A 12,973-nucleotide genomic window follows, 5' to 3' on the forward strand; every position below is an offset into this window, starting at 1 on the left:
GGAGAGAAGAGGGGAGCCAAACCGACGCATCAAAAGAAACTTTTTTAAGACAGCAAAATCTCAGGATTTTCTTTGCTGGCGACGACGTGGCAAATTGGCTGCATATTTTAGAAAGGAAAAAAAATTAATGTTGTAAGTGGATGGGAAATTGGGAATGGGATCCTTGTTGGAAAGCAAAAGCTCCCAACTTGTCAAATTTCCTAAAATCTTATCCACCTTTTTCCCCCCTTTCCCTGGTTACGACACGTGTCAACCACAATCTAAGGTGACATGGCAAAAATTCTGATTGATAGAGGCACCTCATTCTTTGTGGATAAAATGTAAAATCACATCTAACGTGGCAAAAATACACGTGGTTAGTAAAAGTTCCACATTTTCAATTCAAACCAAACACCAAAGAATACGTGGAGAGAAACCTTGGTGGTTCAAACCTGTGCTACTGAACGAGGAAACCAAGGGTTTCACCTCCCCAGCAGTCCCCTGTCATTGCCATTTTTGGTTGTCTCTCATCCAAGTATATTGGATAAGCATCAAAATTCCAATCATATTCATCCACATCTCATGAGTAAGAGCGAAAATCATTGCCTACCTTAATTTGACAGAGATTGGCAATACAGTAAGACACGTACCAATTCGTGTCGGTGGGAAAAACTTTTCAGACAGATTAGATGGTTGGATGTTCTTGTTTCCCAGCTGTGCTTGCGCCTAACAACATAGGCATCCAAAGCAAGAGGAAATCAAAATGTATAACGTTATTTTTCTTTTCTAGTTGAAAGTTTAATCTATGTGCGTTAGTTGTTGAGCAAGTTCAACACAACAAAACAATACATGATAGAAGAAGATGTGACTTGGTAGTTCATAACAGCTATGATATTCTCAGTACAATAAAAGTATTCCCTAGTAGTTCTCTTTCTCTGTTACTGGACAAGTCCTCACGCTCTCAATCTCGTCGCTGATGTGGAAAAGACGAGTGAGGCTTCGTTCAGTAACAATTAGTCTCGCTGATGGAAGAGAGATAAGCTTTGAGAGAAGGTTATAGCAAGTCCAGTTGCCGTAATGAGAAACTCTGAATCAGACTGAGGAAGCAATCGATATTGAGAAAGATCTAAAATGAACTCCATTATCTTGAGAGAAAAGGCTTCACTGATTCAACAACAACCTGTTTCACGAGGGGAAAAAACAATTGAACTATGTTATTCTGTAGGATTGCAAAATCGTTCGGTCTACAGACAAGGATAATCAGCTAGATTCAATGAGTAATTAGCTTCTCTAAATGATCAACCGACTTTGCATGACTACTTAACTAAGATTTCTTTAAAAAAAACATAAAATCTCAATTTAAGTAAACGGCAAAATAGAAAAAGAAAATTAGATGATATGAAACTCCATGCAGCATAGATCCATAATCTATTAACATTAGAAAGAAACTGAAGGCTCTGCAAGAACCAGTAAAAAGGATGAATAAAACTTCCACCACCACCCGGTACAATTTTTTGGTACAATCAATTTCAATGCACATGTTCGGCTACTCTTCTAGAAGTATGTTATGCTGCTTACCCTCCCATCGTAGGACAGTGATGCGAAGATCCAAGGCTCACGAAAGCTCCAAGCAAGGCCTTTGCATTTGAAATTAAAATCACCCAATCAGTTTGACCCACTGGAAATATATATTAAAATAACAAGGCTACAGCTGTTACCATAAACACTGTCTTCGTAGTCGCTGTAAGAATGCAATAATGGATCACCTTGCCGTGGAGATGAATCGACCTTCCTGCTCATAAATTAATATGAAGCAATAAGCATCAACTTTAAAGACAAACAGAAACAGAAAAATCCTGAACAAAAGATGACCTTTCAGATTTTAGTTCATCATCAGACATGGATGCCAACCATAAGTTGACAGCAGAATCAGTACCAGCACTCTGCAATCGTTAACATTGTATCATTGACTCAAAGATACGTTGAAAAGTTGAACAAGCTAGTACTAAAATAAATTAGTTCACTAGTGAATCAACTTCAAGGGATTTGATTGTCTACAATTAGTCTATAACTTTATATGAAATTTAAAATAAAACTGGCCCCAGACTTCACAAAGGAAACTGATACAATAAAATTGAAAACAAAAATGGAAGATAAGTATAAAATGCAACCTAACGAACATGAACCAAACAGTAAAATGGGAAAGAAAAAATAACTATAGAAATGGAGAGAAGAAAAGAAGAGCAACCAAAATTAGCCCATCGTATTCAGGATTACAACGAACAGCAGATGTCCTGTTATTACATACAAAGGATCAAAGTTCAAATATTTAACTTGGAGCACAGAACAGATTTTACAGTTAAATAACATTCTAAGAAAACATGGCCTCTTTAAAAAGATACCAGTGGGTATGCCCAGGAAGTTGTTGGATCGGGACTTGTGGCCTTCTAAGGTCCCAGATAGATATTCCAGTTTCATCCTCAGCAGTTACCTGGTACGCAGCTCGTTTTATTAATCCAAAGTTGGAAAGAAAAAGAAATAATAACAAAAAGATAAACGCTGTCCAAACACCAGATTGGGAAAGGAAATATTTGTTTAAAGAACAAAAGAGGCTATCGTTCTAATGAACTTGAACCCTGCTTTTCTCATGTCATTCATTGTTATGGTGATTATCAAGTTTGTAATGAGTAATCAAGCCATGTTGTGGGGAAAAATTGATACAAGGACATGGAAAAAAAAAAGGAGAGAGTTGGAGGCGAGCCATAAGAATAGCCTCCACCAAGCAAAATAATTCCTAACAAATAATAACAAAAATGTCATAACCAAAGCCCACGAGAAAACATAGAGCCTAGCAGAAAACCAAAATCAAAGCTCCAACCTCTAGAGTCTAAAGGTCCCATTGTTCCTTTTTTCACACAGACCACACAATAAAACACGTCAACTTGCCATGAAAACTTTCTTTTATCACAAAAGAGAAGATGGTACAGAAACTCGTCCATCATCTTTGTGCAGTCTCGATGCCTAGCCAAGTCAATACCAAGCTCCTCAAACAGCCGAATCCAAACTGCATTCTATGGATGGGCCATCACTAGTCAAATTAAAGCTCAAATAGTCTACAGTATAGGTCCAGACAAGAGATGGATAAAGACTCAGGTCATAGAATGCTAGTTAAACAGCAGACGGGATAAGTTATAAATGTTAAAATAAGCAAAGGATGTTCAGGAAAGAAGCAAATGATAGAAAACAAGCAGATAGTTGTGATTATATACCACCAATATGACAGGCCTTCAGCGGTGGATAGGACAAGTAATGACGTTTACTGATAGACATTGTTATAACTTACAGACTAACTACTCAAGAGGTGTTTATAAAAGCAACAAAGGTCTGTACTCAAACTCACGATTTCCCCAGCCCCTTCTGGATCTTACTAATGTCAAATACTGTCGTTCGAGCAACCAATTAACATTGGTAGCTCCGACTTACTAACTTAACCCCAACAATAAGCAGGTCACCACACAAAGTCATCTCCGCTTTCTAGCATAAAAGAACACACCAACATTCTAGTTACTGCTTTGTTTGCTAGTGACATGAGGTTTATGATTCTAGTATAATTTTCTTGACAAAAGCCCTTTTCAATTTGCATGCACTAATAAATAGAAGATATTTTGAATTTGATGCTTCTGAAAAAAAAAGGAATAAACAGTTAAAAACAGTAAAATAAAATAGAGGAGCCTTACAAGTAAATGCTTCTTTTTGGGGTTGTAATCCACATTGCGAACATACGCAGAGCATGCAATCGAGTCTGACTTCCTGCAATTCACTTCTCGTAAGCCAATGCAGAATTTATCGTTTTTCTGTTTAAAATAAAATAAAAAGACAAAAAAGAAAAACAGAGTTTTCATTGAGATAAATGAAAAAATAGGATACCCCCCCCCCCCCCCCCCGCCCCAAAAAAAAAAAAACTAATTGCATAAATAGAACCCAAAACGAAAGAATAAACTCAGGCTAATAATTACAAAAAGTCACATTAACAGACATCAACATAGACTTATTAGAAGGAATCGCCTCCTAAAGCTCCTCGCTGGACCTCTCAATCCATATGAAAATCTTGCTATTTCTCTCCAACCAAATGAAAAAAAGCAAGCATGCCACAAGAATCCTTCCTTTGAGACAAAGGAAGGATTCAGAAGTACCTGCTCAAACATAAAACATCATATTCTATTATCCACCAGAGCAACCCCAAAGACCCCAAAGAACTGGCTTCAAAGAGAAAGGGCCATCCTATAAAAGACGATCAAAATCCTCCTCTTGCTTCCAGCAAAGAACACACCATTGTGGCCATTGATAACGTATTGCAATACAAGCTATTATTGCCTAGGATGAAAACATTCGTCGAAGTGAATGGTGGGTTATTTGCAGCAAACCTTTGCCAAAGTTTAAGGAGAAGTTTCATATCAGGACGTGCTGAGGGTCCTTGCCAGTTGGAACCTTGCAACGTCAACAATAGAGAACCATGTCTTCGAAGCTAGGACCACAGATAACTTAATCAAAGGCATGCAAATGTGCACTGCCACAGTAGGATAGTGAAGCAGAGGCCACTATTGCCAAGTGCAACCTGGTGATTGCTGGAAGCATGTACAAGCAAATAAATTTGGAAAAAAAGGATTAAAAAATTGAGGGTACACTTGGCAACCATTTTCTTGGAGAGGAAAGAGTGCTATCAGAGTTGTGCAGTTCTTAAAAGCACGTTTCATCTGGTTGACAAGTTGTGGAGCAACAAAGCCAGCTACTCTTATTCTTGCAGTGTAAACTAATACAAAAGTGTAGTTTGTATTTTTATTGAGATTATTCCTTAGAACTCAAGGATACAATTGTACAACCTATAGAACAAATCCTGTTCAAGTAAGGTCTTTTTATTTAGATTTTTCTTGTTAAGAACATTACATAATTCAACTTAATGCAATGTTTTGTTCATCTTCATCTCCTTCTTCTTTTCTTTCTGGCAAGGATGCTTTGAGTGGCTACGTCTCCTGGAAGGTTGCTATGGAACCCCCACTTAACCAAAAACTCACAAGCTTGAGCTTGGTAATATTGGGCTCCTTTAGTAGCATTCGAGTAGAGTCTAAACCTCCTTTCTGGACAACCTAGAAGAGCTATAAGCACAACTATATTGCTGAGAGGGTTAGATTGTGTGGAAAGACGCTAGGAGAGTGAGGGTAAACATTTCTTACTAGATTATCTAGAAATAGGATAATTTCTCAGAAGCAAAAAGGGACGAAAAACCACACAACAAACAACCCATAGACATGTGAAATTTGCTACTCTTAACGCTCTTCTTGAAAAAGGTCGGGTAAGCAGGTTTGCTTGCTTAACCTAGGAGAAACCATGTTCATGCAAGCAAGCGGGAGGAAATAGTGCAGGTAAAACAGTAGACAACCTCCATTAACCACAGATTAATCCTATGCCCAAACCTAGGATGTATCATTAGTGAACATTTACTAATAGTTTTCCGTTATTGTTTACATGATACCATACAACATAAATTTATCGTACTTCTACATTTCGTTGAAGATTTGAGTAAATTATCAAAGAATTTCGGTCCTTGAGTACGACCTAGGTTTTGCCTGCTTATTACTTGCTCTCTGAGAGTGTACACTGGCACTCTTTGGGAGGTGTCTTGGTCATTTTAACATTATATTTGTTACATTCTGAGCATATTTTCAAGTCAAACACGAAAGAATATGACTACAACAGCCATAGAACCAAAAAAGAATCTTTGTAGTCTGTCCTGTGTATTCTCATCTAACCATGCAAAACTTGCCTTGTAATGAATTTCACCATTTTCTGAAATTTTAACCTTCCAAAGTGAGAAAAACAATGAGACTCCCTGAGAGCAAGGAGTGGCACAAAGAATGTGGAAGAAAAGCTACAAGAGAAACCCTCTAAAGGCTTTGGGACCCAAAACCTTGAATCCCTTCTCCCAAGATAACACACTTAGCTAGAAGTAATAGTAAGGTAAAGAGACTAGCAACCTCAACTGCCTCTTGGTCATTGGGGGACAACAAAAAACCCAAGGAGAACGAGGAACAAATATCAGAGGAGGGGAAAACATAGGGTACCAAAAGGATCATTTTATTTGATAGATGATAAAGATGTGGAAAGAAAGTACAAGGGCATCTCCCCCAACCAAGAACCTTCCGGATAATAGATATTTGACCCATCCTCAATAGAACACTTGACAAACTAAGAAAACAAAAGAAAACCCAGAGCAATAGCAGGCTAAACATTTTTGCTACAACCCTCAAACCTGAACCCCCTTCAAACAAGTGAGGTCCATACTCACCAGAATCCTACTCCACAGGGTATTTGTCCTTGAAGAAACACAACTAAAAGCCAACAAGGTCTCAATATGTAATGTCAGATTCCTATGGCTTAAGCCACCATCCTCCATCAATTTCGAAACAACCTCCCACTTGAACAAATGTACCCCTCCACCCTCTCCAAAGCTTCCCACAAAAAGAATTTCTCATTGGCCTTTCAATGTTTTTACTTACTAAGAGAAGCATTTTGGGATGAATAGTAGATGGGAATCCCATTTTTAAAAAATGAATCAAGGTGCAAAATTTATCAATGAACAGCATCTATGACTTTATAAAATAAATTATTACAAGATTCAAAACTATATAGAAGGAAGAAGAGCCTAAAATCCCTCAATTTAGTCATGCACATTTCATCTCTTCTCAAAACAACATAAAAACAGATAAGACATCCCATTATATTTATTCATAATGATTATATAGACTGCAGTGGGTACAAGAAGCGCATGTACCAAGATAAGCTCAACTAGATGGAAAACACATAATAATATATGCATCATCTGTCAAGAACATAAAGCAAAAATGATTGCATACTTCATTGACCTTGAATCCCAAAATTGAATTGATGTACCAAGATAAGCTCAACCAGATGGAAATATATCCATCATCTGTCAAAAACATAAAGCAAAAATGATAGCATACTTCATTGTTCTTAAATCCCAAAATTGAATGGATGATTCACTAGTTGCTGCAATAGCATTTGAATCATGTGGATCCCACGTCCCTCCAGACAAATAATGAAGCATCCCAGCGGACTCCTTTGATTGTACCTAGATTGTAGTAGTCCCCAAAAAGATCATCACAAATACTTGAAAATAAATTGCTGTTTCATAGCATCTAACTTATTAACTTATGACAAATGAATCAAACACCATTACAACCTTTATTTTATTAACTTCCGTATGGCTGTTTCATTGTCTGTTGCTGTGGGTTTTTACTTTTACCGTGAGATTTTACTTCAAGTTTTTAATTCTTTGTAAAACATGTTTAGTGGTCATTGGCTATTTCAGTTGGTTAGGTCATATAAATATTCTGCTATAGCCTACGGTGCAATTTTAAGTAAAGAAATTCGATTGAAATCTCGGAGAGTTGTACATCAATTGGTATCATAGAGTTGCATCCAAAGTGCACATTCTCTCTTTTGGATCATTCGAGCATTATGCTCTTATCACTTCAGTAGACAAGTAAGCTTCCTCCTCAGCAAATTAGGCCATAAACCATCATCTTTTAACAGTAGAGACTGTAAGGGTTGAAATAAAAAAGGGTAGTTGATTTGCGGCAGGAACCTACCACTATGTATAACAAAGCTCAAAAAAGTTCAGAGAAACGTTGGGGCCAATCAAAACCATCAAGAAGTTCAAGAAATACCTCAATTACCAGCAAGAAGACAGGAAAATCACTGCCTTCAGAAATGGGAAAATCAATCTACTCTCTAAACCCTACTAGGTTAGTTGGATAGAAAATGGTGGGGAGCCTAGTGTGAATAAAAGTCAAATTATTTGTGATGTCTTGGACATGGATGCATGTCATGTCACATTCTCCTTGGGAAACCATGGCTATACGAAAATTGGACCGTTCACAGAAGCAAGGACAACCCCTATGAATTCTTTTGGATGAGAAAAAAAAACTTTGACCAAAACCGAGAGTTAGAAAGGTTTGCCATGATCCTAAAAAGTACAACTTTAATTTTTTATAGAGGAAGAAGAGAGCTGCAAAATTTGGCCTCCATGGGGTTCTTTAATCAGTCTTCTTTATGATTGTATTTCTGCTATGATATACCCCAATTGCAAAAAAAATCAATTCTTTTGGTTTTTTGAGGTTGATGACTTAACTTCGATAATGCAGCTTTTCTTGATTAATGAATTCTCTCTTATCTAAAAAATTATAGCTCTTAACCTTAGCCTACCATGCATATACGACAACATGGTGAAAAAAGTGAAAGTTGCCCAATTTAAAATCCAGTCACTAGACAATACAATTTCTATTTAAGTCTACCTGAGCAGCTTTTCTTGAACAATCCAAGCTCCATAGTAAAATATTTTCCTCATCAATGCTGATCAACTTATCATGCCTTCCAGATGGCCACCAAAGAACGCTGTCCAGAAATTTTTGTTAGAAAGAGAATTGAAATTTTGGGAGTGCATGAATTGAACTATAATAGGAAATAAGTTCATGGATGTCATCTGAAGCAAATTAGTGGAAACGAAAGAGAAAAATTTCAGTAAAATTCAGAGTGAACATTTGAAGGTTAAAAAATTAAAGGGAAATACAATTCAATGAGCATAAATTTTTCTTGAATCAATTATAAGTAGAACAAAACATTGATTAGATATATATTCTGCATTTTATAAAATATGAAATTCAGATAGGCCAAATGCAGTTGGACACAATTGCAACCAAGAAAAAAAATTGCTTCTCAGAATCACTTACCAATTGATCTTACTAGCATGTTCATCAAGTGATGTCACCCGTTCCAACTGAGGAGAATTCAATTCACCGTATAACTCAGGGATTTGCCATATTGCTGCCCCAAAGTTTTCACCTTAAGAAATGTAAGAGGATCAACTCGAAGTAAAGTGGCGGCAGAGAATTTAGAAGAATCTGTAACAAAAGCATGAATCCCCACACAACTGTGGTTGTGATGCGAAGAAGAGATAGAGCGTAAACATGTGAATACAGACATGAGTCAATCGCACAGTTCTCACGACTTCTGAGAATTAACAACAGAAACTGGACATTTTCTGCTTGAAAATAATTCGAAAATTCGCACATTCTGTAAACAAAGAGGTTCAATACTAAATGCTTAAACTTCCTCGCCTAATTCCATCATTGACTTACCAGCTCAACTAAAAGTAGCAATACTAAAAGAATAACAAAACCAACAAATTCATACAGAAAGCAAACATCTCGGGGGAGCAGGCACAACAGAAAGTTGAGTTCGAGCAAGCACGAAAAACCAATTAATTACCATTGGAGAAGACGGTAGAGAAAATGCGCTGGTCGAAGGGGCAAGACGCCAGGTCCCAGATCTCATTGGGGTGAGAAAACAAACCTTCGCATATGAGTTCGGATCCACTCGATGAAAGCCGAATCAAATGCACCTAATAGACTAGAATTGCATCAGATCCATTTCAAAAACAAATACGAACAATCGAGCGACGAAACAAATCAGAGTAAAGCTGAGCGTGACCTCATTTTCATCTTTGAGGCTGAGGGTGCCGGTTATGAAGCTGGTGTGATCAGTATCTGCTTTGACATCGGCAATGCATCGAGCCTGGAAGTCGAAAATAGGAATTAGGGTTCAAGCTAAAGAAGATGTATAGGGTTTGAGTAACGTCAGAAAATGAAGAACATTGACCTGGTATTTGAGGCCGTAGCCAATGCCTGATGAACCACCTTGCATGGCGGAAGCGACAGGCACCAGAATCAAAACGCTCAACGACGATCCAATGCTAACACACTCATCAAAATTGTAGGTAGAAAGCGCGTCCTCCTAATGGCGCTAAACTGAGCTGGCGCCACGCTTGGGCCTATGCTGCTGAGACTACTTGTCCGTCTCTAAGTATTTTATATACTATATATTTAATAAACACTCTCACCACCTGAATTTGTTAATTTGTAATCAAAATTGTTGACCTTGATTCCTAATTTGCGATAGTTCACTTTCGTGATAAGACCCAAATTTTCAATCTCAACCTCTCATTTCACTTGCATCTTCAATGCATTCAATTAAAATAAGGTGACCTTAGAATTGACAATCACTTCTAATGATGCAGTGAATGAAATTTTTTTCCTCCACCATCTACATCGCCAACCCCCATATGGAAAACCATCCTTTCAATGGGCGTAAATGGTTCATTTTTTTTCCAACATGTGCCGCCACAACGGCCAACCAACCACTTGTTCCACCTTCGTGGTCTGTACCACCTTTTGTCACCATATTCTACGTCAATGACTTCGACATAGATTTTCAATTTACCAATTTCACAAGTGATAAATGTTTCGTTTGTTTTCACTCTTCAGAAAGTGGCGCCAACGCAACCGCAACATCTCCACCAATTTTAAGTAGTATTATTATCGGTGTACAATCATGGATCAAGGTTGGGTTTTTCGAAGAAAACTAGATGATTGCATTTGATGGATTTCTTTATCAAAATAGTTATTACTTAAAATCATGGATAGAGGTTGGGGTTCGACAGAGAAAAATGGATTTCTTTATCAATACTGTTATCCGGTAATTAACGACATATAACTACGTTATTGTAAAAAGGCTTTAATAGAAGCTTTGTTACAAATGATCCAAAACAATCCCAATGATAACAGAGACAATATGAAAATCCTCCAAACATGTTTTTAAAATACGATGATGGGTCTCGGTTAACGTTCAAATAAAATCATATTTTTTAACTTTTCAAAATCAAATGACCATAGTTGATTACAAATTTTATAGTATTGACTCGTATTTTATTTCATTACAATTAAAAAAAACAAGGGTAAACAATCACGGTTATAACCAAATAGAACCAACTTTAAAAACTACGATTTTAGGAATGAAGTAAACACGTGACCTAAATTCAAACATAATATTTTCCAGCTTTATATATTAGATTAATAAATTTTCAATTCTCATTTATGCATTACATTGTATCTCCTATTAAATCGTAAAATGGCCAAAATTTTAATTACTTTTAAAGACTTTATACACTTGTAGATCTTAAATTCAAATTCATTTTCCAAATTATATCAAACATGTTAGCATTACTATGAATGGCTTCCACATGGGTCGAATTTGAACTTCTTCCCCATCGCCACCTTTGCTAAACTTGTCATTCAACCATTGCCACCGACTTCTCTTGCCCTTCCTTCCTTTAATATTTATTCTTTTACAGGTTCGTTCATAATTAGTAAAAATAATGTAAAGAGTTAAAAAAGGGTTCAAACCTCGTGACTCTACACTAAGTTCGTTGATCATGTCTATGTGACTAATAAAATATTTTCTAAAAAAAATAATACAGATAAAAATAGTTGTGTTTAGATATTTATTGATCGTCAAAGATAATTAAAATGAAAGTTAGCTTTAGAAAAAACTTAAATCTAATATTGATATCAAATATAATTATAAAAGAATACATTCATTATCAACTTAATGAAGTCAAGAATTGTGTTTTAATTAGTTTATAAGACCATCCTCCACAAACATTCCTCCCTCCAAAAACATCCAAACTTAATCATCTTATAAAAACTAACATTTAACTCCTCCACCAAATAATATTATTTTCTTAATTATATATTTTTGGGAATGATCACCATAATCATACATAACCACCTAAAAACTTCCCATGTCATCCATTACTTTGCCAGGTCACGAATATAATCAATCCACTTAAAAACTAATAAACAAGAAAACAAACAATCATAGGTTCATAATACAACAACAACAACAACAATAATAATAATCAGACCTTACGTTTAGTTTCAACTTGCAAGAGAGAACGTGCATGAAAACTCAAAAGAACAAAAATAAAAAATAAGATCGTGAATAATGAAAAATCATGAAACTAAATGCCCACATGTTGGTAGTCTTTACAGCAACAAACAGCCAAACACGGATTCCGAAATTACCTATACAAACAACCCACGTGGCCTTCTGTCCTCTCTTTACCTTCCACATGACTGGACCCCACTTCGTCCCTTTCCCCCCATGTATTTAACTCAACACTCGTTACTCTTCCCCATCCATTCCTATCCCCAACACCATGGTGGGCGTTTTCCGGCGTTCTCTTTCTTTCCCCAACAAGCCGGTTGCCTCCCCCGCCGCCCCCCGTCCACAGAAGCCCCGAATTTCCAGGCACCTCCGATCCATCAGTTTACCCTGCAGATCCCATCCATTGATCTCGTCTCTCAAGGACGAGATCGCCAATCTCAAATACTGGTCGTCCACTGACCAACGCACTGCCGCCTGGCTCTGCCGCGGCCTAGCCGCAGTGAAACTCGTACATGACTACCTTGACGACATCCTCCAACTCCCTCAGTCACGTGAGGCCATGGGTCGACTCTCCGCTACGTGGGTAGAGAACGTTCTAGAAGGCTTCCTCCGCTTCATCGATGCTTACGGGATCTTCCAGAACCTCATCCTGGGGTTCTTAGAAGAGCATGTGGCAGCGCAGGTGGGAATGCGGAGAAAAGAGGAGACGAAAGTGGAGTTGTACAAAAAAGCGAAAAAACGGATGGCGAAAGAAACAGGGGAGTTGGGTTCGGTGGTCCGGGCGGGCGTGACGGTGGTTGGGGAGGTGGAGGTGGAGGAGGAGGAGCTGACGGCGGCAGTGAAGGATGTGATGGAGGTGACGGGGATGGTTTCGGTGGCGGTTTTTGAAGGGATTGGAATGTCGTTGGGATGGAGGAGGAGGAATAGGAATTGGATGAGGAAAGGGACGAAGGTGAAATTGGAGAATGGGATAATGGAGTTTATGGAAATGGGTGTAAAGAAGAGTGAGGAAGATGAAGTGAGAATGAAGGATTTGGAGGAGTGGATTCGGAGTATACAAGATGGAACTCAGAATTTCTTTAGGACTTTGATGAATACTAGAGTTTCGATACTCAATGCTCTCTCCCATTAA

General features: G+C 37.6%; 2 protein-coding genes across 2 annotated transcripts; one reads left to right on the top strand and one right to left on the bottom strand.

The window, feature by feature from the left end:
- Window positions 1-669: 669 nt before the first annotated feature.
- LOC103502632 (WD repeat-containing protein DWA2-like) lies at window positions 670-10,082 on the bottom strand. Its single transcript, XM_008466645.3, has 13 exons — window positions 9,715-10,082; window positions 9,547-9,630; window positions 9,325-9,457; window positions 8,787-8,898; window positions 8,352-8,451; window positions 6,999-7,126; window positions 3,717-3,789; window positions 2,382-2,470; window positions 2,228-2,273; window positions 1,852-1,922; window positions 1,698-1,771; window positions 1,558-1,616; window positions 670-1,159 (listed from the first exon to the last, which is right to left on the bottom strand). The coding sequence occupies exons 1-13, from the start codon at window positions 9,757-9,759 to the stop codon at window positions 1,121-1,123; spliced, it is 1,053 nt and encodes a 350-aa protein (XP_008464867.1). The 5' UTR covers window positions 9,760-10,082; the 3' UTR covers window positions 670-1,120.
- A 2,030-nt stretch (window positions 10,083-12,112) lies between these two features.
- LOC103502633 (uncharacterized) lies at window positions 12,113-12,973 on the top strand. Its single transcript, XM_008466647.3, has one exon. It carries the CDS (start codon window positions 12,113-12,115, stop codon window positions 12,971-12,973), a length of 861 nt encoding a protein of 286 aa, XP_008464869.1.

This window comes from Cucumis melo, chromosome 3 (genome assembly GCF_025177605.1).
Source record: "Cucumis melo cultivar AY chromosome 3, USDA_Cmelo_AY_1.0, whole genome shotgun sequence".
Classification (NCBI taxonomy): Eukaryota; Viridiplantae; Streptophyta; class Magnoliopsida; order Cucurbitales; family Cucurbitaceae; genus Cucumis; species Cucumis melo.